We start from the raw sequence: 25,285 nt of genomic DNA on the forward strand, positions 1-25,285 counted from the left end.
ACAGGCTGCAAGGAGCAAAGAGGAAATTTATACTGCCGAGGAACTAGAGGGCTTCCTGGAGGAAGTGGCTAGGCTGTTTGCTTAAATACAGGTTTTTACCATCGTTACTGAATGTAAGGCCAACACATCAGGATACAATTGCTGCTGGAGATGTTGCTATCCACACAGCTTCCCCAGGGAAACCAGTGACCACACACAGAAGAAGCAGTGCCACTGGAGAGGCAGAGTACGGCAGAAACTGCAGTCAAGGTGTTTTACTGTGTCTTCCATGGGAAGGATCAGTAAAAGACAGTAGAACATGTAGGCTAGCCTTGGCTAGTTTTGGAATTTTAGAGGCCTCTAGGGTACCAAGGCTCTGCTTAGTGGTATGGTAACCATGTCTGAGTTATTGGGGCAGGCAGAGGGTGGGCAACAGTGTGAGGGCCAGCTATGGAAAGTTTATGGTAGGCTTTGGATTGACTGGTTTGCATTTTACAGGGTAAGCGAAGCCCTAGATATCAAAGCATCAAAACACAGAAAATGTAAGATACAGCTCATACCATACTGTGGACTCAGCAGAAGTCTGAAGGACGGAGAACTCTAATATATATGGCTCTCCCAGGGCTGTGTAAGTTCAAGCGGTGTGATATAGGTGGAGGAAGATGTGAAGTTCACCCAACCCTGGTTTGAAGAACCCAGCAGCCTGGCATGACTCAGAGTGTGCACAAGCTAGAGGTCCTGCCATGAGCACAGGCTAGAAAGGAGTGCTGGAGGCAGGTGGCCTGGGAGAGAAACCTTGGCTATGTACAAAACAGTCTTTAAAGGCCTGTGTGGAAGAGGGTGACAAAAACTGACATCTGAAATCCGTGTATTCCCAGAATCCTCTCTCCTTGTGGCTCCTCAGGAGGAGTCCCTCCCTCAGCACCTGGGCTCCACTTCAGGCAGGACCAAGGGATTGGTAGACTATATGGTATAGAATGAGCAGCTTGGTCCTGAGTGCAGACACTGCCTCCTCTACTTACCAGCTGCTGCACCACTGGCAGGCTGTGAGACTTTTCCGTGCTCCATTTCTTCTGCAAAACTGGGAGAGATTGCAGCTGTATCTCACGAGGCTTTTATGCCCTGAGATGGTACCAGTTAGAAGCTCAACTCGGCAGGGCTCAGGAAATATGGGCTGTCTTTATTAGCATCTGAAAGCTGCCTTCTTCTCATGAATCCACAGGAATCTGAAGGCAGGCTCTGCTATCCTTGCAACCAGCCCTCTGGAGAAGTGAGGAGTGCTGTTCTCAAGTTGAGTCCTAACAATCCCCATGAAGAAGAAGCATTAGGGAAGCTGGGCTGGCCAGAGGGTATATGACTTGCCTGGGAATTTTACAGCCAGACTGAAGCCAGTTGGTGTACTGGATTGACCTGAGCCCTAAACTAGAATTCAGAAAGTATTCTTTGCTTTTCTGAGCTGATTTTCTTTTCCCATCTCAATCTCATCAGCCATGTCCCGGGTCTTCTTCCTCTGTTGGAGGGAGGCAGGAGTTGGAGTCACTGAGGAGTCTGGAAATGTGACAAGGCATGAAATCTGAGCTACTGCTCAAAAGGGCCTGGTTGATTGGTTAGCTGTCACTGTCTTTAAATTCTTAATTATTTAAATCCCCAATGATTTTAAAACAACAGGCCCCTGACTTCCATTTGCACCAGAACGCACAAATGACATGCCAGCTCTCATTGGTCACATTCTTTAGCCTTTCTAAGCCTTGGTTTCTTCATCTGTAGAATGGGAACACTAACTGTCCCAAAGGTAGGCACCAGGCATAACTGCCAAGACTAGAGCTTTGAAGCCAGCTCTGGTGTGATCTCAGCTCTGCTGTTTACTCCTGGGGGCAAGTCATTTCCTTCTCTGTGCGAATTTATTCATGCAAACACCTAGTTCAGAGTCAATTAAAGTGTTTATATGAGATAATAAATGCCAACCACTTAGCCCTGTGCCTGATATGCATAGGCACATACATTCTGAGTGTCTGAGCGTTAAATTATTTGCCTTTCTCTTTTCCAATTAAAAACAATTACACACAGAAACCATTTAAAAAGAAACACAACACAAACTCTGTGAACTCAATTACAAATGTAAGGACTCCCCTCTCTTCCTTTATGACCGACCCTTTGCCATTTGCTATATTTTATTTTAGCAATAGCATTTTTACTACCTTTTAATTCCTACTAAAAGAGATAATTAACTACAAAAGCAGAGAAGGGGGGTGGCATGATCTCTTTACCCAGATCTTTGGTTAAGCCTCAGGGCATGCTCTTGCTGGTCCCTCTGTCTGGGGTTCTGGCTCTTGTCCATCTGCTCTCACTACCTTGGTGACTCTGGAAAGAAAGCTTCTCAGGTTTGCCTTGGTGGAGAGGCTGCCCTACCTCCATCCAGCCCCCAGTCCTGAGAAACAATTATTTACCTCTATGTCCCAGCCACATTTTAGAGTTCGATCAGTATGTCACACACTGAGTAAGCACTCAATAAATAACTTTAAAATAGGTTGTCATGTATCCAACTCAGGGCACATGCACACATACATGCATGTGTGCACACATGTGCATGCTACAATTCTTGCTGCCCAATGCCAAGAATCTGTTCCTACCTTTATGATTGGCATACCTTGCTATCTCTCATTCCTCTAACTCCTGGTCAACAGCTAAATGACAGGATGTCAGGATTTAAAAAGGGAAGGATTATAGACACCCACAATGCTGTGCATGTGTGTGTTGTGGGGGGGGGGCCGCGGCTGAGTGCAAGTATTGGCATGATTGTAAACTGCTTTAATGTTGGAAACCTTGTATTCTCAACCCTATTTAGTATTTTTATATATTCCCAATGAAGGCCAGATGAAGTAACCCAAAATTGGTCTTGCTCTGACATTTTCTCCTGTTTCCAGGGGACACAGAGGATTTCATTCTGTCCTTGATCATCACTGTGATTACTGGCTCCTCTGTCTTAATCTGCAGACGTCAGAGTCTCGCCCATCAGCAGATACTTCTAGGTTCATTCCAGTGCTGCTTGGAAGCTTCTGGCAGCTTCCTGCCCAGCAGCCAGGCTTGTCTTATGTCCCCTTCCCTGGCTTGTCACTGTTACACTGAAGAACTTGTGCCACCAGGTCAGGACATGTTGAGATGGCTTGCCTGGCAGACGGGAGTGGATCCTCATGTCTCTCTCACTCTGTAGAGTGTGGGGGCAAGGTCATGTTCCAGAGGAGGCTACTCACATGTTCTGTACCCCGACCCAGCCCATCACCTGCTTTCTACAGGTCTACCAAGTCCAGAGACAGAACGAAGGCATGGATACCCAGCTGTACTTCCACAGAGTAATTTCATATTTGTTCAGTCTATTAACGGTGATAGTCTGGATTGCTATTCATTCCTGTTTTTAAGAAACTTGCTTCTCTTGCTGTTTCATGACATGCTGGTCCATGACTGATTGTGAGAAACCACAGCCCTTCCCTGAAGATCCCTTGAGAAACTCTGCTTTAAATAGGGCCTATCCAAACTATTTCCTAAAACCTACTTCCAAGGCCTTCAGCTCCAGCTTTAGAGCGTCACAACATTTTTATGCTGTACATCCATGGTGCCTTTAGAGCCTACTAAACCTGTACCATGGTTATATGGCTCCCAAGGCCAATGTGTCTTCTCTCCAGTCTTACGGCCATCATCATTTCTCACCTGTACCAATTACTATGGTAAGCTCTCTACTTCTCTTTGTCCCTCTATCCTATACTAGACACCATTATCCAACTACATCTCTTTCAACTTCTCTTCTGGGATGTCCCCTGTGACTAGCAAGTCCAGACTCTGTTTTCTCTTCAGAATGCACACACCCCACAAGCCTCACCATTGCGCTTCTCAGATTTCTGTTTGTAGACTGCATGGGATGGTGGCTGACTTTAGGATCGTCTAAAACATTTCTAATGATTCTTCTTTTTCAGGCCTCAGAAGCTTGCAGTAGGAAGGAGTTTCATGGAGGGGGCAAATATGTCATTTGAATTCACCTTCCACATGCTCTGGATACATAAATAGACTTGGAAAACCCAAGTCCAGACAATATTGGGCAAGAAGTTCCCTCACTCGTGAGCCTTGGTCACAGAGGAAGAGCTACACCGTGTGATTGAACATGTGCTAAGGGTGCTCTATAGCCTGGACACTGGCACATCGATGCGGGACAGCATATCAAGGGATCTCAAAAGAGGTTTTCTTTCCTCTTTCCATCATACAGGGCAGGACACGGGTTATAATCTAATAAGAACCATAGATGAAGCACAGGGTTATTGTGATATTCTAGAACATGCTTTCCTGCTTCCAGTAGGGGTAAACATCTCTGTCCCTATTGATTTGGGGTTAAGGGACATGATTGGTTTTGACCATAAAACAAAGAGGATAGTTCTGAGGGAAGAGTTTTAACAGCCCATGAGTATTATGGAGAAACCCTAAGCCCCCATTATTCCTAGGTAGAAGGCAGGTGGAGAGAGTCATTCTTCTGCTTGGGAGGGCATTGCTCTCCACTGTCACTTTCAGATTTGGTCAAGGTCAATAATGGAAAAGGAAGGACTTCCCAAAGTTGGAGCAAGGAATACTGTCGAACCAGAATGTGGAGTCAGGGTCCCTTCACGAGCCCTCTTTTTCCCCCATAGGGAACTTCATAACCTTTGTATGATGGGATTGTGTCAGTGTCCTGTAACACTGATGGGTAGTGTGGGCATCCTTCCTTCCTGTCCTGAATGAGACTGCTCACTGGCTACCCTGCTCCTGGACTCTGTGCTATATATTGTATCTCTGTATAGCAAGTACCATGTTCTTTTTGGATCACAGGTCTTCAAACAGGATTGTCCTCATTAGACCTTATGTGCATCATAGCTTTGAGCGGTAATCTGAGGGACTTTGGAAGATCCTAGGGAGGGCATAGATGTATTTTATAGCCCCAGAGAAAAGGCCACTTGTGATGAAGATGATGCCATTCTGCTTAACTGGCTTTGTTATTCATTCTGTGTGTTGCCTCTCCAGGACCCACACTCCTGTTCTGCTGTGGTTCAGGATGTGCACCCCAGTCAGAGCAGCCACTGGCCTTCCATGTGTTGGACAAGGGAACCATTCTGTTCTGCACAGATCTGTCATGCTAGGATGAGTGTTCCAGTGCTCCAATAGTGTGCACTATTGTGAGTGTGGGTGGGTACCACCTCATTTCAGCCCCCTTTGCTTCCTTTCTCTCTGGTTCCATGACCATTGGAGGGCAAGCAGCCAACACTGAAGAGACCCATATAGTGTTTAGACCCAGGGCCTTCAGCTTCTCTCCCCCACCCTTTGAGCCATTCACCTCCACCTTTATGCTTCTCCAACGGGACTGGCTGCATGTTGAAGAGATGCAGGTGGTTCAGAGCAGCCTGATGAAAGATACTTCTCCCAAAGGGGAAATCATTAACGCAGCCAACCAGGGTACTTTCTCATGGATTTATAGAAATGCTTCTCTCTCATGCCCAATAAACATGAGCATTTTCCAGGCAATTTTCTTATCTTGGGAAAAATGTATTATTGGTGTAAGATGGAGCATATGTTCCTTGAGAATATTTACTTTTATGTCTCTGAATAGCATTTATGACAGGAGAGTATGGTTTTTCATGCATGCATTTTCAGTCTTTTTGAAAGATGGCTTGTATGTGTTTTGTCACATTCTAGCTATATAAATCTCATTAGTCTATCAGTCACACATAGATTCAAAACTTAATTGTATACGAAAGGCCCTTGACTCTAAGTGGCCCAAGAGCATGGGGCTTAACATTTTACCAGGCAGTATTCTCAAGTTAGAATCAAATTCTCATATCTTTGGGAAATATGGTTCAACTCCCAGTCTACTGAATACACCGGAGGAGACCCCAGCTTCCAGGTGTGTGGTGCTGGGAGATACTCCTTCTCACTGCAGGGGACAGCACTGAGTCATCAGAAAAGGTCAGTGAGGTGCTTGGTAACATGTGACTCAAGCTTCAAAGCCTTTAGACTTTGACCTAGCCTGTGCACTCCTGAGAAAGTAAATAAAAATGAGAAGACTGTAGAGCAATACTCCAGAATATTTATGCATTGAAAAGAAAACCAGAACCATACTAGTGCGTGTCAGTCACCAGCCTATAGGACACTGCCAAATGTATTTGCATTGTCTTCTGTGAAGGAACGTTATGCAGCTGGTGAGGTTTTATGATGTGGGACATACATATGCCATGAAGTGAGGAAGAACCACATGGCCGAATAAAAGGAGACTGCACAATGATGATAATACTGCATTATTAGGTTATGGGTATTTATTATTGTTACCATTATCAATAATATTATCTTTGTGTAAATGTGTTTATGATTGTGATAACTATGTGTATATGCAAGTCTGTGTGTGTGTGTGTGTGTGTGTGTGTGTGTGTGTGTGAGTGTGTGTGTGTGTGGTGTATGAGGGCTCAGGTGTGCCATAGTGTCTGTGGTAGTCAGAGGACAACCTCACTCACATTAGCCTTTGCCTTGTGCCCCATCTGAGGTTTTGCTGTTCTGTCATCCAGGTTATCTGGCCTGCAAGCTTGCAGAGATTCTCCCATGTCTACCCCCCAACTTCCTGCAGGATTATTGGGACTACAGACTCGGGCCCTACTATGTCCCAGTATATATGGGTTCTGGAGGCTCAGAATCCAGTCTTCACTTGCACAGCACATTCTTTTTACCTATTAAGTCATCTCCTCTGCCCAACTATGGGAAAATTACTCAAAATTTCCCAAAATTAACTGTGGTTATTACTCCACAGGTTTTTTAAAAAATCTTTTAAAAATGATCATAAACTCTATAACTAAAATAGTAGCATTAAACCTTATGATGGCCCAAATGCTACTCACCTTGAAGTTTCCAAAAGAATGCAGACAGAATGTAACATTCACCTGAGACACATCCCTCTCCTGGGCTCAGGGATGTCTCCCCTTTCTTTGTCACAAGGCCCGGCTGACAGGTGTGAGTGACATTAATGCATTTCACACAGAGCACCTGGGGATTTGACATTGTAGACCTTATATTCAGTTTGGATGTAAGGGGGCTGAAGTCCAGAAGCCTTAGAGGCTGAGTGGGAGCAACACACTGTCAGCATTTGCTTCTGGCTTGCAGCCTGGAAGAAAGCTGGCTTGTCCAAGAAGTTCATGGCAGATGGAGGACCCTGTTGTCACTATTCAAGCCTCCCGCCCAGGGGACAAGGCAAGTCCCAGTCTTAACTCTATGTGAACCTGGCTCTATGACCCAGGATTTGGAGTCTCAGGCCAGAGACAGATACTGACATTGGGGACACAGAGGGTATCAAAGTCATCCTGGCATCTATCCTCCTGGAGAGGCTTTGGTACGAAAGCAAGACAAATAAAGCTTGTTCTAAACTTGCCTGATGCAAGGTGACTAGGTCACATGGCAACACCCTCCAAAGAGATTAAGGGTTTTGTTAAGAGACTAGGTTAGTGCTGGAGGGAGCAAATCAGGACTCTCAAGACTGGCTTAGTATAAGTTAGTTCAACCCCCATGTCTCTCTCACACACAGGTTCCTCTTACATTCTCCCATCTTCCTTTCACCTCCCCACCAGTTGTGAGACAGCATGAGGCCTTTACCAGATGCTGACCTGATGCTGGCATCCTGCCCTGGTAATTTCCTACTCTAGAACTGTGTGTAAATATAAACCTTTGTTCTTTAGAATCTGTCCAGCCTCAGATATTTGAGTATTGCTACACACTGTAGGCTAAGACAGGCAAGGGGAAGGGATCCTTCTTGCTGAGGCCTATTTTGCCTTTGAGGGCCAGGAGGACTTGGTCATTAGGTCCACCACCTCACAGACTCCTCCTGAAAAATTCTGGAAGTTCTACTTCATTATCCGTCTCCATCAGAAGCCCCATTGAACTCTAATGGGCAATAACTTTTCCCCAAATCTTCAACTACTTAGTGGATGTCTGTCTCCTTCGCTCACAAAGCAAGGTATTTTGGGTAGATGGAAACAAATTCCTAGACGGCACAGCAATTAATTGGCAAGCCCTCCTGTAGGTGTTTTCCCTACTCTTCCCAGCACTACACCTTCCCCAGCCCCTCAGGGCACCTAGCTAATTCCACTCACCTTTAGAGCTCAATTCTGGTGCCATCTCCTGTGAAGCCTTTCTAATACTTTAGAAGCCTTTCTAATATGCAGACAGCTGAGTAATGGGACAAACAGCCTTGATCTCAACTATCGAAGCCTGGATGCACTGTTCACTGGCCTGGCAACTCTGTATTATAACAGTCTGATCACTTGCTTGCCCTTACCTCAACCACCGCAGCTCAGAGTTCCCAGGATCTCATCATTGGCTGGGCTTAAGCAAGCTCAGGGGGGGGGGGGCATTTTATTGAACTTTAGGAGCTTTCTAATTGATCCAGGACCACAGCTGCCCCATTGCATGATAGGTTGGCATCAGAGTCCCTGTTGGTCACAACACGCATCAATGCAAATCCAGAGCTCTTTCCTTCTACCAAGAGCTCCATATGGAAGATGTTGGGATATTTGGGACTATTCTACCCACTTCAGAGATGAAGACAGCACACGAAGAAGAGGAGGGCTACCTGCTATGTGGGTCATGTTTATCAGAAACCTGAGTCTGGCTAGTGTACAGACAACATGGTGCCAGAACCGTGCGGGCTCTCTACAAACGTAATGACAGAGAGCAAGAAGGAAGCACACGTCCTTTGCTGGCTTTCTTATGCAAGCCATCGATGAATATATACTCATCTGAGGAAGGCATTGGCAGGAGGCACATTTCTCACAGTCTGAGACGCTTAAGGCTGAGATGTCCGAGGTTGCACAGGCAGCAGGCTGCACCAAGAGGCTGACCAGACTCCTCAGACACATTAGTGGCTTCTGTTCATTCTCCACATTCATTTCCATTCCTACCAGTGTTCACTTAGTCATTCCCAGATGGCAGGCACAGTTCTTCCTTGTGACAACCTCCTGGTAAGTGCTACTATTAGCCTCATTTTGTGGACATCACACTTGAGGGCTCAGAGAGACTGACTTGTCCAATGTTCTGGAGTCAAGGTGTGATAGGTCCTGAACTTGAAGCCAGGTTTTTCTGACTTAAGAGGCAGAACTCTATTCCTGCTAACTTTCTACAGAGTGGCATCCCATGGACTTTAGATCTAAGGAAGAATTTGTAACTTATGTCAGTGGAAACCACAGTCTGCTGACTATGTGGCCCAGCCAGGTTCATGAACAGGTAAGGCAGAACACATGGATTCTAACCAGGGATCTGATTTTAGTCATGATTCTTTCCTCTTAGCATCTTACAAATATATCCTTGAACAAGCTCTTTTTCCTTTGTGGTTCCCAAGAGGTTACCCAAGAAGGTTGAGAGCTATCTGTGCCTGTAACCCTGAATGAAGGCATGGATGAAGGAACACACACACACACACACACACACACACACACACACACACACACATTGCAAGGCTGTCTTGTGTAATGGATACCATGGGATGGTTCTAAGTATAGACGCTTCATCTGCACAGCTCTGCTGCAGAGCTCCAAGGACAACTGTGCCCTGCATTTGCTTTGGAAGCATCTGAGACAACCAGGCTGGGGAGCCTAATGTCCACACACAGATGGCACTGGCTTGGATACTGTGAACTATGGAAAAATCTTAACCTCATTGTCAACATTTGTAAAATGTGTAAGCAGCTTTTAGGATGTGGTGAAGAGCACACAGGCCCTCAGCTGGCGCTTGGCAAATGGTGGTGATTGCTTGGACAGCAGTAACTACCAGTATAGCCTTTAATACTGTGTGGGTTGTGGCCATCCACCCCTCCCCCCAGGGCTGAGATTACTGGCCCATTTCTTCCAAACTCGGGGGGGGGGGGGGGGGAGGCAGGTGGAAGATGGCTGGAGCATGGTACTTTGATGCAGCAGGTCTTTAAACACATTAGGACGCCTCTGAGTAGGTAAATCAGCATCCCTTACAGAGCCATTTGTTGCACCTTAATGATCGGCTGTGTCAGAGATGTCAAAACAGGTCGTTACTCACAGTGGAGTGCCCCAGGAGGCCTGCAGCCAGAGCAAGCTGCTTGCCTGACAGCTCTGAGCAAAGGCAGGACTCAGGGTCACCTGCAGCCGCCGCAGTGCTTGGGCCTTAGGGATAGCTTTGCTAGTTACTTGGAGCAAAATGACCCATGTGGTTTTAAAAATCAGAGCAAAGGGAACTCAGATAAAAGCTGTTTGCCGTGCCTGATACGTGGATCTGTGTAAGGCCCTCCATAGGTACTGTCTGTTTAATCCCCGAGAGTTTACGAGTTTACATGTAAGGGACCAAGGCCAGATGGGAGGAACCCTCCTAGTTCTCAGCCAAGCTGGATGTCCCTTCTCTGGGATAGTGCTATTTTTTCCCACTTCTCCCTTTGGTTCTAGTCTGCAGCACCAACATGTGGGGCACGCTGCTCAGTCCACAGTCTTGGTGTATTCTACGCGGTGTGCTCATTTGCAGGTCATCGCTTATTTCCCCAATTTTAATCATAGCATTGTTTGCACAATGACTTAGAATTTGCAAAGTATTTCTACACAGCAATCTCTTTGGGTCCTACTGATCCTATAAAAGATAGTTTGGTCAAGAATTATGACTCATAATTTATTGTTGAGGAAAACCAAACCTAGGTCAGAGAAATGGCTGGAACAAATCCTGTGGCCAGATGGGAGTGGAGGTAATCTTAGAGTCCAGTCTGCATTCCATGCCCAGCTCAGTAATCAATGGCTTGTGCTTGACCCTTGCACCCCTCCACCTTCTGGGGCTCCGGGGCTTTTCCGTGAGGGGCTTAGGATGCATTGCTGGGGAAAGGGAGGGACAGAGATGGAATCAGAAGAAGCTGGAGCAAGACTGAAGGTCAGATGAAGGTGAGTGGAGAGGGGGCCTTGAGGAGACAGGGTATAGGACCAGAGCGGGCAGTGAAGAAGGGAATCGAAGCCTGAGGGCAGAGGTGACAGAGACTGGGGCTGGGGACAAAGCAACTGATTCCCTGGAGGTAAACCTCAAATAAGCCAGGCACCACCCTGCTGACCCTAAAGGAAGATAGGGAAATTTCATGCTGCATTCTCTTTGAGGGGACGGGGACATCTTTTTGTCCCATTATAAGGAACCGCACTTAGAGCCAGTGTCTTTGCATTGGAAGCTTAATACCCAAGTTCCAGGTTCACTCTGTGGCCTTCTGCCTGTGAGATAACCACAGACAGCATCTGAGAGATGGGCAGTGTGCAAGCATGGGCTTGTTTCTTCCTGAGCTGCTAGACCAGCTTCAGGAAGAAAAGGGGAGTTGGGTGGGGCAGGCAGAGGAGCCAGACCTACTGAGGTGGGCACTTCTTAGGTATTGTCCCATTGGATTCTAGCCAGCTTCCCACACAAGAGTCACCATCGTTTTGTAGGGTAACTGGGAAGCTGACATGCTGCCCAAGGATGTCTGGGTCACAGCTGTCTTCCAAACTTTCTAAAATAGCCCTTGTAGAGCTGGCGAAATCGCCTCTTGGGACTCCCCAACCTCCTTTTCCCAGTCTCCCCCATACTCCCTGCCCTCCACTGTGCTTTCAAATTGATAAATAGGAATTGGAATTCCATCCTTGCTATTTAGCAGCTGTGGACTTGGAGTAAATCCTGTAGTCTCTCTTTAGCCCATTTTCCTACCTGTAAAATGGAATCGAATTGCTCACATCACAGGGTTGCTCCTGTCATTGTGTGGTGATGCTTGAGCTGACTAATTTATGATCTCTTGCCTTTTACAATATACCCATCTGGTGCCCTGGTCTTTCTAAACTGTACGAGATAATTCAGTAAAACATTTCTTTCTAAAGTGATGACATTAACAGCCTTACCTCTGACCCTATGGGCTTGAAACTGAATATTTAGATTTTGAGGGGCATATGGCCTCTGTCATGAGTGCCACCGTTTCAGGGCATCTGTATGTAATCTGCAAGGAGTAGAGTTGTGTCCCAGGGAAGCCTTTGGCACCAAGACTTGAATTTCTTACAATACACACGTGCTATAAATATTCTTTTGATTTTTTGTAAACATTTAAAATATAAAATACATTATTTCAGCTCATGGTTCTATAAAAACAAGTGGTTCCCTCGATTTCCCTATGGGCTACAGTTTTTGAATCCTGGCTTAATCCATTATCACTGAAGGAGATAGCTGCATTTTAAAAATAATTTATTCATTTTTATTTTATAAGAATTGATTGGTGTTTTTCCTGCATGGATGTTTGTGTGAGGGTGTCAGATCCTCTGGAATTGGAGTTACAGACAGTTGTAAACTGTCATGTGGGTGCTGGGAATTGAACCCGGGTCCTCTGAAAGAACAGCCAATATTCTAAACCACTGAGCCATCTAAGATGAGATTATTCCTTTAAAAACGAGTCAGTAGTGTGATGGAGGCATTTTAAAGACCCACCGAAGAAGCTGGGATTACTCTTTCATGTCATGTTCCCGTAAGAACCCTGCTTACCAGCAGCATATCATCACCATCCACTGCACCTTCTCAGCCCTGAACGATTCAGCTCCATAAGCAGACCTGGGCATCTCACTGGGCCTGTCACCCACCACTTTGAATCAGTGCCCTTCAGAAAATAAAATCTAAGCCAGCTCTTCAGTATTAATCTGACTTTTGGAAGTGGCAGAGATAAAGCCAGTTGGTCCCTCATCTGGGCTTTATTCTCCCATGTTTGGGCCCATGGGGAAACTCTAGCCACAGATGCATGGCAGGGGTTTGAGGCATATCCTTGACAAGGCTTCATAGGAGTAGCCTTTACCCCAGACACATCCAACTGCAATCCTACCCCTTGGGTTATGGAGTCTTAGGTAAGACTATTAATCTAATCTCCTTTTTTGCCAAGCACTTTAAATCAGTTTTGGAATAAATACCTGGCTTTAGCAAAGCACACTTAGAAATCATCATTCTTTTTAGCTTGTCCCCATTCACTCAATCTTTACCTAGATAGTTGGTGAAGCTATTCCTCGCTGAGATCTGTGCCAAGTTCACTGATGCAGGGAAGTCTTTGGGGCTTCTCCTTGCCCTCAGAATGACAATGAAGTCTTTCCTCCATGATCTTGGCCCTTTCGGTCAGTCTAGTCTTCCTCCTCTGTGCTTGGCCACACTATGGTTCCTTCCACTTTCCTAACTCTTGGAAGGGTCTGTAACACCCTTCTCTTCTGTGTTCAAAACCATCTACCCACTTAGATCTGAGCCAGGTGTGGCTTCCCAAGGACTCCTGCCTGTTTTAAGCTTGGTGTCTCATGGGCACTTCCACAAGTCCCAATACCATGTCTTCTATCCTCGGTGTACCATTGTTTCCTCTGCTGGAGTTCCGGTACATCACATCTAGACAGGTCTTCAGAGGCCGTGTCTTCAGCACACAGAGGGCCTCTGTAATGAGGGAACTGTTTGGTAGCCAGAGAAATGCTCACTCTAAGAACATCTCCTGTGTTGTAATATACATGCAAGATCCAGTTCTCTTTAATGGTGTGACTAAGGTAGCAATTAATAGCAACCAGCAGCTTTTCTGCTGCTGTCTTTTCAACGAATGTTACAGACACATTCTGTGGCCTTGATGATGCCATCTGCATGATCTTCTTATTCACAATGAAGTCTATCTACCTGCAGCCCCTGGGCAAACCTAGCCTTGTTAAGTCTGGATCTGTGCTTTATCCAGGCCCCTGGTTGATTTGTGGGGACATTCAAGTTTAAGAAGTGCTCCCTGAAAGATGCTTTTTCCCCATGCAAGCCTGGTGAAACAGTAGACATTTGGGGTGATTTGATGTACCCACAGAATCATCCAAACCTAGAGAACAAAGGGGCTGTGTTTAATTACATGGCTACATCTCTCTCTCTCTCTCTCTCTCTCTCTCTCTCTCTCTCTCTCTCTCTCTCTCAAGACAAGGTTTCTCTGGGTAAAAGTCCTGGCTGTACATCTCTCTCTCTCTCTCTCTCTCTCTCTCTCTCTCTCTCTCTCTCTCTCTCTCTCTCTCAAGACAAGGTTTCTCTGGGTAAAAGTCCTGGCTGTCCTGGAATTCCCTCTGTAGACCAGGCTGGCCTTGAACTCACAGAGATTCACTTGCCTCTGCCTCCTGAGTGCTGGGACTAAAGTTGTATGTTAACACCTACCTGCTCTTTTCTTTTTATATATACAGAATGCATCATTGTGAAGGACTGAAGAAAAGGTTGTTGTTTGGACCCAGGGAGAAACTTGCAATCAAGTCATGTGAACTGCTGAATGAGGCATGCATAACTTCCTGGAATCATCTGTTCAGGCTAAGGGAGTTTCTTGGGGACTGGAGAGCTGACTCTGCAATCTGGGGATCCCAGAACCACTTGTCTGGTTGTCTGGGTCAATTACAAGTCCAGGAAGAAATAGTGAAAGGCTACCAGGAAGGTCCATCTCCAGGGGACCTCTCTTTTGTAGGGGATCATCTTTCATGAAGGGATAGTGAGTAGTGGGGTTTGAATCTCCAGGATCAGGTAGAAATGATATAACCTAGCATGTAAGTGTTATCAGCAGTAGCAGCCAGAGACTCGGTGTGTTTATTTTATATATTTGTATCAAGGAGGTAGGTTTATTGCATGCAGCTGAATAAAAGGGCAGGATCAGTCATTATCTGTAGGGGGTCTCTAGTGTGGAGTGGTCTCAGGCTGTAAATATCAGGGACAAGGAAGCTGCTGTTGACACTTTCCATATATGTTGTCAACATCTGCACACAGCCCAGGGAACAGGGGAAGGCTTAGCCATTCCTGTGAGTCAGAGGTCCTGGGGTCCTTGACATGGCAGTGCTCATGTCAACAACATATATTGACTCAGGAGTTCATGTGCTCCCCACAGGTGTGGATCCTGCTCCATGGCCTTGTAGAACACCCAGGCCAGCTGATAAAATTTCACCCAAGAGCGAGAGGGAAGTCACTGCAATCCAGACACCTTGCAGGAAAGGCATGATGCCAGCCTGCCTCTGCCCTGCCATGAGCTACGTAAGCACCTCTTCCCTGGTTTCTGATAGGGTCCTTCATCCTAGACCTGGACGTGCCTCTAAGCACATCAGTCCTCAAACTGTTGGGCACAACAAAGCCACAGTTGGTGCTTTGAGGTCCCTTCCTTGCTGTCCAAATGGGAAAGGGAATGCTGACCCCCACAGATAGATGAGCATGCTTGGTACCCTGGGTTCATGTTCTGCATACAAATCCTCCCTTCTTCTTCTTGCTGCCAGCTGGATCCCTGATAAGCTCCTCCCCTCCACCTCCACCCATTGGGGGGTGAAGCTAGCAAGGGAGTCTTTAGTCTATGTGTAAGTGATATGTCAGAAGCTGTGAGAAGTACAGTTCTGCCCTCAAGGAGCTCATGTGCTTTCTGAGAAGATAAGACCAACTCCCAGAAAAGAGACAGGAGCTGGAAAATCACAGTCTGAAGAGACCACACCTTGGATAAGGTGTGAAATAAAGCTGGTGGCAGAACCAGTGGCTTATACACAGGTGAGTAAGGCCAGGGGCAGGTGAGCAAGGCAAGGGCCTTCATGTGGGAGGGGTTATTGTGGCAGATCTCAGGGGTCACTGCTCTGGACTGTGGTGGTATTGTGTTCCCCCAAATATTGTACACCCTAATAAATTTATCTGGGGTCAGAGAACAGACAGCCACTAGGTACAGAGCCAAAAATGGTGGCTAGAAAATGGGTCAGAGCAAGCCATAGCAGAAGCTGGGCGGTGGTGGTGCACGCCTTTAATCCCAGCACTTGGGAGGCAGAGCTAGGCGGATCTCTGTGTGTTCAAGGATACAGCCAGCATGGAGACACATGCCTTTAATCCCAGGGAGTGATGGCAGAAACAGAAAGATATATAAGGCGTGAAGACCAGAAACTAGAAGCATTTGGCTAGTTAAGCATTTGGCTGGTTAAGCATTTGGCTGGTTAAGCATTTGGCTGGTTAAGCATTCAGGCTCTGGAGCAGCAGTTCAGCTGAGAGCCACTGGGATGAGGACACAGAAGCTTGCAGTCTAAGGAAACAAGACCAGCTGAGGAACTGGCGAGGTGAGGAAACTGTGGCTTGTTCTGCTTCTCTGATCTTCCAGCATTCACCCCAATAACTGGCCTCAGGTTTGTTTTTATTAATAAGACCTTCTAACAATTCTGCTACACTGGACCATCATTGGAGTCTGAGAGCAGATTCCTCATGGTTTTGGGGAGACTCCATCTATGCTCAGCAGTGACAACTCCCTGGGAGGACCTGGCTGCAGCAAAGGCTTGGTGGGGTGCCGATTGGGAATGCTCCCAGGAGGCAGGGCTCCTGAGCAAGATGGATTGCTTTCACTGTGCTGCAAACTCTCCCGCCTTCAGGCAAATGGCTTAGAACAGGTACAAGAATTTAAATTGCCAAACTGTGTTTGCTGACTTGAGCTGCTAGTGGGAAGGGAGGTGGAGAGGGTCCTCTGCTCTCCTACAGAACTACAGGGAATCTCACTGGGCACATACATACATGTGACTCCTCTACAGACCTGAGGGCCTGGGGCTCACTAAGGCTCCTCACCCTGACTTCAAGATCTCTACCATCTAACTCACCCTTCTCCTGACCTCTCCAATCATGCCTCCTCTGTTTCTTAGTCATAGCAGTCTCTGAAAGCTAGGCTACTCTTCTCCCCAGAAAGACATCCCCTTTCTGGCCTCCTCTCCCATATACAGTATTCCCTTAGCCATGCTCCAAGTAAAGGCTAACCTTTCTATCTCTCATCTCCATGAGAGCTGCTCTGTCTTGTCTATAGGCAGCAAAGAAACCTGTAAGACATGGCTCACTATAGGTTGACCTGAAAAGCTAGGAGAATGGACCAGGTAAGAAAAACATATCCAGGATCATCTGAGTGCAGTTCTTCCCTGGAGAAAGACATTCATCCAGATAACAGCCTGTAGCCTTGAGCAAGGGTAGAAGAGAGAACAGGGTGGAGGGCTGGAGATGAGAGGTTCTTACACATCTGGAACCAGGATGTTAGGTGGGCAAGAGAAGTGTCCTCTTGAGCTCTAGGGGTGGGGACATAAATGGCATAAAGGTACTGTGACCACTCCTGCACTCGACAGATAGCCTAGAGAGCCCCACTATGACCTCAAAGGCTGCTGGGGTGGTATGGGAGAGGAACTTGATGGAGTTTGCAGAAGATAAACTGAGGGGAGAGGCTCTCAAAGCAAAAACCGTGTACACTACTCATGTACAGCATCTGCCACCACAAGCTGCCGGCTTAGGCAAGAAACCATGGGGAAGCAGTTGATTCTAGTATTACACATGTGTAGGTCACTGTGCGACATGATGAACTGATGCTGGGAACCAATTCTTCCCTTTTTGTTCCAGGAATGCTTTTTTTCCCCTGTTTTAACAGAGGTCTCACTGCCCATTCATTAATCCTCTGAACACTGTGTGGGTTTATATCACACCTGAGCCTCTGATGATGCTGGAGACAGGGCAGGCAGCTGGCTCCACTCTGGCTGCCCAAGCTCACTTACGAGTGCTGTCAGCAATATTACACATTACAGGGTAGGTGCCCCTACATCCTTCACACAGAAAATTAACCATGATGACAAGCGTTTTTTCCCCTTACACTTTAACACTAAATTTGCATAGATTTAACAAGTACAAAACTCTATAAATAAATTATGTTTAAATATAGGCATGAAACACTTACTCCAAAGTCTGTAGGTGCCTCATTTCTCAAAGACAAAAAGTACTGAGATAATTTTTTTGGATACAACCTCATGTTTTGCTTTTTCCATTTAAAACCCCATTGTGATCATGTCCTGTGCTCATAAAACATTTTCTTTTCTTTTTTTTTTCTAGGCTTTCTTTGAAAGGCCAGGCTTTCACTGCTGAACTTTACAAGTTAAAATAAAGCACAGTGACTTTTTACTCAGGGATTGGTTCATTCATTCATTCATTCATTCATTCATTGGCCATTTCTTAAGCATCTTCCATTAGGGCCAGACACTGTTAAACCTAAGAGATGCAATTATAAATCAGGTAAAATCCTGCCTCCCACAACCTAGTGAATCACACCCACAAGAGCTCAGGCTCTTCAAGTTGGGAGAACAGTTTTTCTATTCCATCCCAGCTTGTCCTGCTCTCTTGTCCATTCTTTCCCTCCTTCATCACTGGGGCACTCAATGGGCTATAAGAAATTAAGATGGAGCAATAGCATCCTCAACACAGGCAGAAGAACCCGAGCAGAGATCCAAAGATAACACTGGCATCGATGATCTTTGGCCACCAGACCTACTGATGTCACTTATTAGAGCTATTGATACTCTAAAGACCACTGGGCTCACTGCAAGAGCCATCTTTGCAGTTCCCCTTGCCATCCTTCCTGGCTCTCAGTCAGTCACCTGGGGTGGCTGGAGAATGCTCTGTTTTAGCTTCCCGAGAGATCTCAACTGAGGGCCATTGCTCCACCCTTCCCTGCACCACACTTTCAGAAACTCCCTCACCAGGAGACCCCATCCTTCTCTCCCACCCCTGTGTGATATGCACTGTGTCTAAGCACAAGGACCATGGAGACATTCCCTAGGTACTGAGCAGTGATGCAGAACTCAAAGGGCATCATCCATCAGGCTCAATATTCTTGGTCAACAGACCCTGGCAATCTCTCCCAAGCTCTGGAATGTAATGGGATTTGAGTGGGGAAGAACTGTGGTTAGAGTTGAGTTGCCTCTGACATTCTCAACTGGGGATTATACATCCTGGGAAAGTTGTGAGAATGCAGAAACTACCACTTCTTGCTGGAAAAACAACTAGACTTTAAAACTGCCTTCAGATGCGCGCTGTGAGATTTGTGGGCACACCCAGCACCCTCTGTGTCCCAGGTCAAGTTGCAGTCTTATAGCAGGACTGATCAAGCCAGGCTCACCTTGCCAGCCAGGCTTGCACACTGGCTTCACATCCACTTGGACCAGGGTGTCCTGAGCAGCAGGCTTCTGTCCACAGTCATAAGCAGTCACCAGGATCTCATACTGATGTTGCTTGTCAAAGCTCAGCTTCTCTGTGTTCCTGATGTTGCCTGAAGAGCAGGGATGTGTACAATCATTTCTGGTCAAATGAAGCAGGCTGCACATACTCCAAGCCCTTTTCCCATCCCATCAACCTTGAAGGGGTATTGGAATGGTCCTTCCCCCAACCACCACCTCTTTGAGAAAAATAAAAGCAAGAGTGTGGCTACCATGGGTAGTCTCTGCTTTGGTGGTAGCTTCCAGGAGACCCCTAGCTGGAGCCATCTCTCTGCTCAATGGGCTAGAGAACCACAAGCAGCATCTAGAATCCAACTGGCCTGTGCTTACAAGTAATGCATTGCCAGAAAATGACCCCTGAAAGTGCGCATGTGTGTCTCTAGTGCTGGGTGCAGAGTACTCATCTACCGTGAAGTTTCTGGGAAAGAGATGGAATCCAGACAATGTCCTGGCACATAATTTTTAGCATCTGGGCTTGTTGCCAGGAATACTCACTGCCTCTTCTCACATTATTTTGCTACCAAATAGGAAGTAAAATCAATAAGAAAATGTGTGACCTCTCTTCTGAAAGCTGCATAGAATAACAGATTCCTCGCCCTGAGGAAGGAGACATTTTTCTTCTCCGAGAGAACAAACAATGTATTCACAGCCACTTGTGTGGGTTTGCCTCAGGAATTTAATATTATGATCAGAAATAAATATTTGCTCATTAATGAGAAAACTTAAACTGGCTGGGGTTTTTTGTTTGTTTTTGTTGTTGTTTTGTTTTTGATGGAATACTATTCTTTTTCCAAAGGAAAATATGAATAAAGACCCCAAACTCAATACTTTTAAGTGTTTAGTGCTAGGACATTAATATCCTCAACTCCTAGGAACCATTTCCTTCCTATATAGCCTCTCTCTCTCTCTCTCTCTCTCTCTCTCTCTCTCTCTCTCTCTCTGTCATTTTGATGCTAGCAGTGACAGCAAATACACACTTAGATGTTATCATCTCTTACTCAAACTGAAATTTTGAAAACAGAAACAAATCAACAAACACAGAATGGTGGATTCTGATATCTATTTTATATTTCCCTAACACTGAAAGAATTTTATGCAAATAAGCTTCCTCCATAGCAACAGTTAAATATTATTTGTCTGAACCAGGGGACTCAACAACAACAACAACAACAACAACAACAATCTTAGAAAATTAGAAAATCAAACTTTGCTCTAAAGACTGGAGAAGCTGATTCAGCGATCACACCCACCAGCATATCACGGTGGGGAAGTGGAGGCTGGTCAGTGTCAGAGAGAACACACAGGCACCCAAGACACTGGAGCAAAAACACACCTTAGCTGTGTGCTCTCAGCTATTTCCGGAAACACAGCTGTGTCTACTGGGACTGTATTTTCTCAGTCAAAAGTGGGCTTGCTATGCTTCTGTATTCCTGCCCGGTGTGTAGAATTCCTCCAGTTGTAGCTTCCTCCAGATGTTGGTTTTACTCTGAAGGCCTACACAGGTCTGGAACAGCTCCTGGGATTGGTAACATTGTCCTCACGACAGCATTCCCTACCTGCTGGTTGCAACCTCTTTGGGGGCCGAACCTCCCTTTCTCAGGGGTCGCCCGAGACCATTGGAAAACATCACAATTCATAACAGTAGCAAAAGTACAGTTATAAAGTAGCAACTAAAATCATTTTAGGGTTGGGGTCAGCACAGCCTGAGGAACTGTGTTAAAGGGTCGCAGCATTAGGAAGGTTGAGAACAACTGTCCTACAGACTCTGCAAACTGGTCTGTGACTGTCCTCATCACCAGAAGGGAACTCTGCCAAGTAGAAACACTTTAAGCTCATCACAAGAAATACTTCTGTAGCACCGGATTGAATTCTGAATAGAAGTCTTAACTCTCTTTCTTCAGAGTGAAATGACTCCAGAAAGGTGGGCCACTTAAAAGAGGGGGACTCAGGGTTGACAATCCATGTAGCATTAAGCAGACAAAGCACTATTGATTGTAGCAGAAAAATAAATACACAAACGGAATCTTTGGCTCAATTTGTTACAGCTCTACTTCCGGAACAAGTCTTAATGAAACTGTCTGGGAGACTAATTTACTTCCTCCACAACCACCAATTCCATGCATGTGCAAATGAGTTTCAAAGCAGAGAACTTGAGACATTAGGTCACAAATGAGAGTATAATAATGCGGCCCATTGTTGCATGGGAGAGGGTTGTTTGGGCGAGAAGACACACATTTAAAATGCTTTGAAAGCTCAGAAAAACGTACCCTCTTTGTGTCTGCTGCTAATGCATCTTTTACTTCACCTTTGAGTGAGCTTCTAGTTCCTGGTTGCTTGCCAGAGCTGGGCCACAGTAAACTCAGGTGAGCATGGCCCTGGGGCTGTTTATCAAAGTCTAAATGAACTTGGAAGCTAACCCTTAAAGGCCAATCAGAACTTACCTTGCATATTAATTACGTTTTTAATTCTTTATAAAAAAATTAAATGTTGGAGAGGAGGGTGAAATCAGCATATCGATATCCACACTATTGCAGGTTGAATATAAGCTAAAGGAATTTAAGTTCCTTTCTGGAAATGTACTTGGTGGTCTGTGGCCACTGTGTTTGTGTGTGTGTGTGTGTGTGTGTGTGTGTGTGTGTGTGTGTGTGTGTGTGTGTGTATGTATGTGTGTGTGCATGTGTGTATGTGTGTGTGTGTGCATGTGTGTACGTGTGTGTGTGGGGGGGTGTGCATATGTGTGTGAAATTGCTCAGACCTTTGCAGATGCAACTCCTCATCTAAAATCTGGTTCTAGGGAAATGATAAAGGACAGCAGAGTGCAGATACATGTGTGATTCTGTTCATCTTGGTGTTTTTTACACACCCAAAACTAGTCTGGTAGTTAAGAGACCAGGAAGGCATGCATCTATACATCTATGGATGCTGGCCTGGTGGGAAATACATAGTGTTTTAAGGATGGGTCATATACAGATAATTGCATTTTAAGTGAAAAGAAAAGGAGGGGAGGGAGAAATAAGGATAATGTGAATTTTATTTAAAAATTTTACAGAAATATCGTAGACTGTTAATCTGGTTATTGTGCGTGCGAGTGAGTGTGTGTACATGTGCACATGTTCTGTCTCCATAATTTTGTTTTCCAAATTTCCCACATGGATTATTTCTCTATTCGAGTGAGAAGTAGTTTTTACAGCTTACTTAAAGAAAGAGCTGGCTTTGGGACACATTGACTTCAGTGTCCACAGTGCTCTAGAATTCCTGAGAGCGGCCTTTGTCCAGGGATATGTGCAGCTGAGGCCAATTGTCTGCAAGTAGAAAACCCTGCCAAGGCTTGGGTGTCCCTGTGCCATGGAAACCTCTGCGGCTTCCTCCGTTCTCCTTCCCTAATGTGGTCCAGTGAGTGGTCGAGCCTTGCTGCATTAGTCCACTCAGATACTTAATTCCAATTTTATGAGTAAAGATTTGAGACAAGGCTGAACTCAGCTGTCAAGGACTCTCATCCCTGCTCCTCCTGGATGAGGAATGAAAGGTGAGATCACCTTTGTGGACTTTCCCTGGATTTATAAAGTACAACTGACCAGCATTATATATTTAGGATATTGTGTTGTCAGCCTTCTAGTCATGTGACATATATCTGATGAGAACAATTGAAGAAAGGAAAAGATACATTTTGAGTCATGGTTTCAGAGGTTTGAGCCTGTGGTCAGCTGACTCCATTACTTTCAGGCCTGTTGGTAGGCCAAGATGCTTCCTTCCTAGTGATCAGGAAGGAGAGAAAGACGAGAGAAGGGCTAGAAACAAGATACACCCTTCAAAGGCACACCCCCAACGATCCTCTTCTTTCAGCAAGACCTCATCTCTCAGTTCCTATGCCTTCCCAACAATACCATCAGAAGATTCATCTACTGATAAGGTCAGAGTCCTCCTGATCCAATCATCTCTCAGTGGCTGGCTTCACTAGCTGGAGACCAAGTCAATATAGAAGCCATTTGGGTGCCTGTTTATATCTATACTACAAGTGTACAGTGTGTCAGTTTGATATAAGAGTACACCTTGAAAGGACTCTCATAGTAAAAAACTTAAATATTTAATATATGTACACCTCACATAGTTATCGGTATGTGTTTGAGAATACTGGATATCTACACTCAGCAAAATTCAAATTACAAAGCATATAATCCATACCAACTGTGGCTGCCATACTGTGAGTAGGTCCCCAATACTGATTCCCCTCCTAAATGGATGCCTGCACACTCTGACTGATGGCTCCCATTTTCCTCCACTCCAAAGTCACTAGTAAACACTATTCTGCTCTCCATTACTATGAGTTCTAGTTTTTTTCTAGCTCCACATATAAACAGGACTATAAAACATTTGTTGTTCTCTCTTGCTTTTTTCACCAAAGATGATCCCTTCAGGTTATCCAACTTGTTGCAAATAAACCACTTTCTTTTTTTTTTTTTTAGAGGTTGAATAATTTTATAGTGTGCATGACTGTATGTATCACACTGTGTGTGTGTGCGCGGGGTGGGGAACATATCTCCTTCATTTTCTTTCCCTTTCTTTTTCTTTTCTTTTCTTTCTTTCTTTTTTTTTTTTTTTTTTTTTTTTTGGTTTTTCAAGACAGGGTTTCTCTGTAGCTTTGGATAGCTCTGTAACCCAGGCTGGCCTTGAACTCACAGAGATCCGCCTGCCTCTACCTCCCGAGTGCTGGGATTACAGGTGTGTGCCACCACTGCCTGGCCATTTTCTTTTTTATTCATCTGTCTTCAAATACTTTAGGGTTCTGTGTCTTGGCTACTGAAAATTATATTGCAATAAATTATCGGAGCGAATTACCTTCTCAAGAAACTTTATTTCCCAGGACTTGGAGTGTTAGATTATATAGCAATTCTATTTTTAATTTTTGTTTCCCGTAATGAATGGCCATATAAATTTATTTCCTAGTCAACAGTATACAAGGGCTTCCTTTTCCTCAACAACCTTATAACATTTGTCATATGAATCTCTTGGCTTTTTGATAAAGGCAATCATAATAGTTGAAGGGTGACATCTCATTGAGGTTTTAATTTGTGTTTTGTTTATGGTTGAAGACACTAAATATCCTTTCTCGTACCTTCTGGCTGTTTAGATGCTTTCTCTGGGAGGAAGTCTATGCAGGTGCTTGGCACTTATTTTCCTAATGAGTTTTATGGATCTTGTATGCTTTTTCATAACTCATTATTGTACATATGGCTTATGAATATTCTCTTTATCCTGTAGGCTGCTGTTTTTCTTTGTTGATTGCTTTATTTATTGCAAAAATATTTTTAGTTAACTGTTTTTCCTTGTTCTGTTACATAGCCTCCTGGTTTGCTGAGAAGTTTTTGTTTTATCATGGAAAAATATTGAATTTTGTCAAATATATTTTCTGCATCTATTCAGATGGTCATATGTTTTATTCAGTCCTGTATTTGGTAAATATGGTATATCACGTCATTTCATTTGTATGTGTTGAAACTTCCTTATATCCCAAAGATAAATTCTACTTGATTATGGTGTATGATCCTTTGAATATGTTATTGAATTTAGTGTGTTTTATAGCTTGAATGTGAAATGTGCCCCATAGGTTCTTGTGTTTAATCACATAGTCTCTAACTCATGGTACTATTTGGAAAGGTTGCAGAATCTTTAGGAGGTGGGGCCTCACTGGAAGAAGTAGGTCATTAGGAGTGAGCCTTAAGACTTTATAAGCCAACTCCATTTCCTGGTAACCCTCTGCTTCCTGAATGGGGAAACAATGTGGTCAACCCGCTTCCTGTTCCTGCTACCATGCCTTACATGCCTGTAGCCTTTCCTTACCAGGACAAACTATAGCCCTGTGGTGGTTTTGGATAAGAATGGCCCCCACCAGCTCACAAATTTGAATGCTTGGTCATTGGGGAGTGGCTGCTACTTGACTAGGATTAGGAGATGTGGCCTTGCTGGAGGAACTTTGCCCCTGGGGGTAGGCTTTGGGATTTCATAAGCTCAAGTCAGGCCCAGTGTCTCTCTCTTTCTGCTGCCTGTGCATCCAGATGTAGGACTCTCCGCTACTTCTCCAACACCATATCTGCCTGTATGTCTGTGGTCACTGCCATGATGACAATGGACTGAACCTCTGAAAGTGTAAGCCAGCCCCAATTAAATGATTGCATTTATCAGAGTTGCTGTGGTCATGGTGTCTCTACACAGCAATAGAACACTGACTAAGACAAGCTCTGGGAAGTATGATCCAAAATAAA

At 45.1% G+C, this 25,285-nt stretch overlaps 1 protein-coding gene across 4 annotated transcripts in view; it reads right to left on the minus strand.

Moving 5' to 3' along the window:
- The window catches only part of Clstn2 (calsyntenin 2), a 608,806-nt gene that overhangs the window by 108,095 nt on the left and 475,426 nt on the right, over nt 1-25,285 (minus strand). For all 4 annotated transcript variants that reach the window (XM_036191651.1, XM_036191650.1, XM_036191654.1 and 1 more), the window contains exon 5: nt 18,929-19,078. In XM_036191651.1, coding sequence (XP_036047544.1) covers nt 18,929-19,078 — 150 coding nt within the window. The remainder of the gene's footprint in view (nt 1-18,928; nt 19,079-25,285) is intronic.

This window comes from Onychomys torridus, chromosome 7 (assembly GCF_903995425.1).
Source record: "Onychomys torridus chromosome 7, mOncTor1.1, whole genome shotgun sequence".
Lineage (NCBI taxonomy): Eukaryota > Metazoa > Chordata > Mammalia > Rodentia > Cricetidae > Onychomys > Onychomys torridus.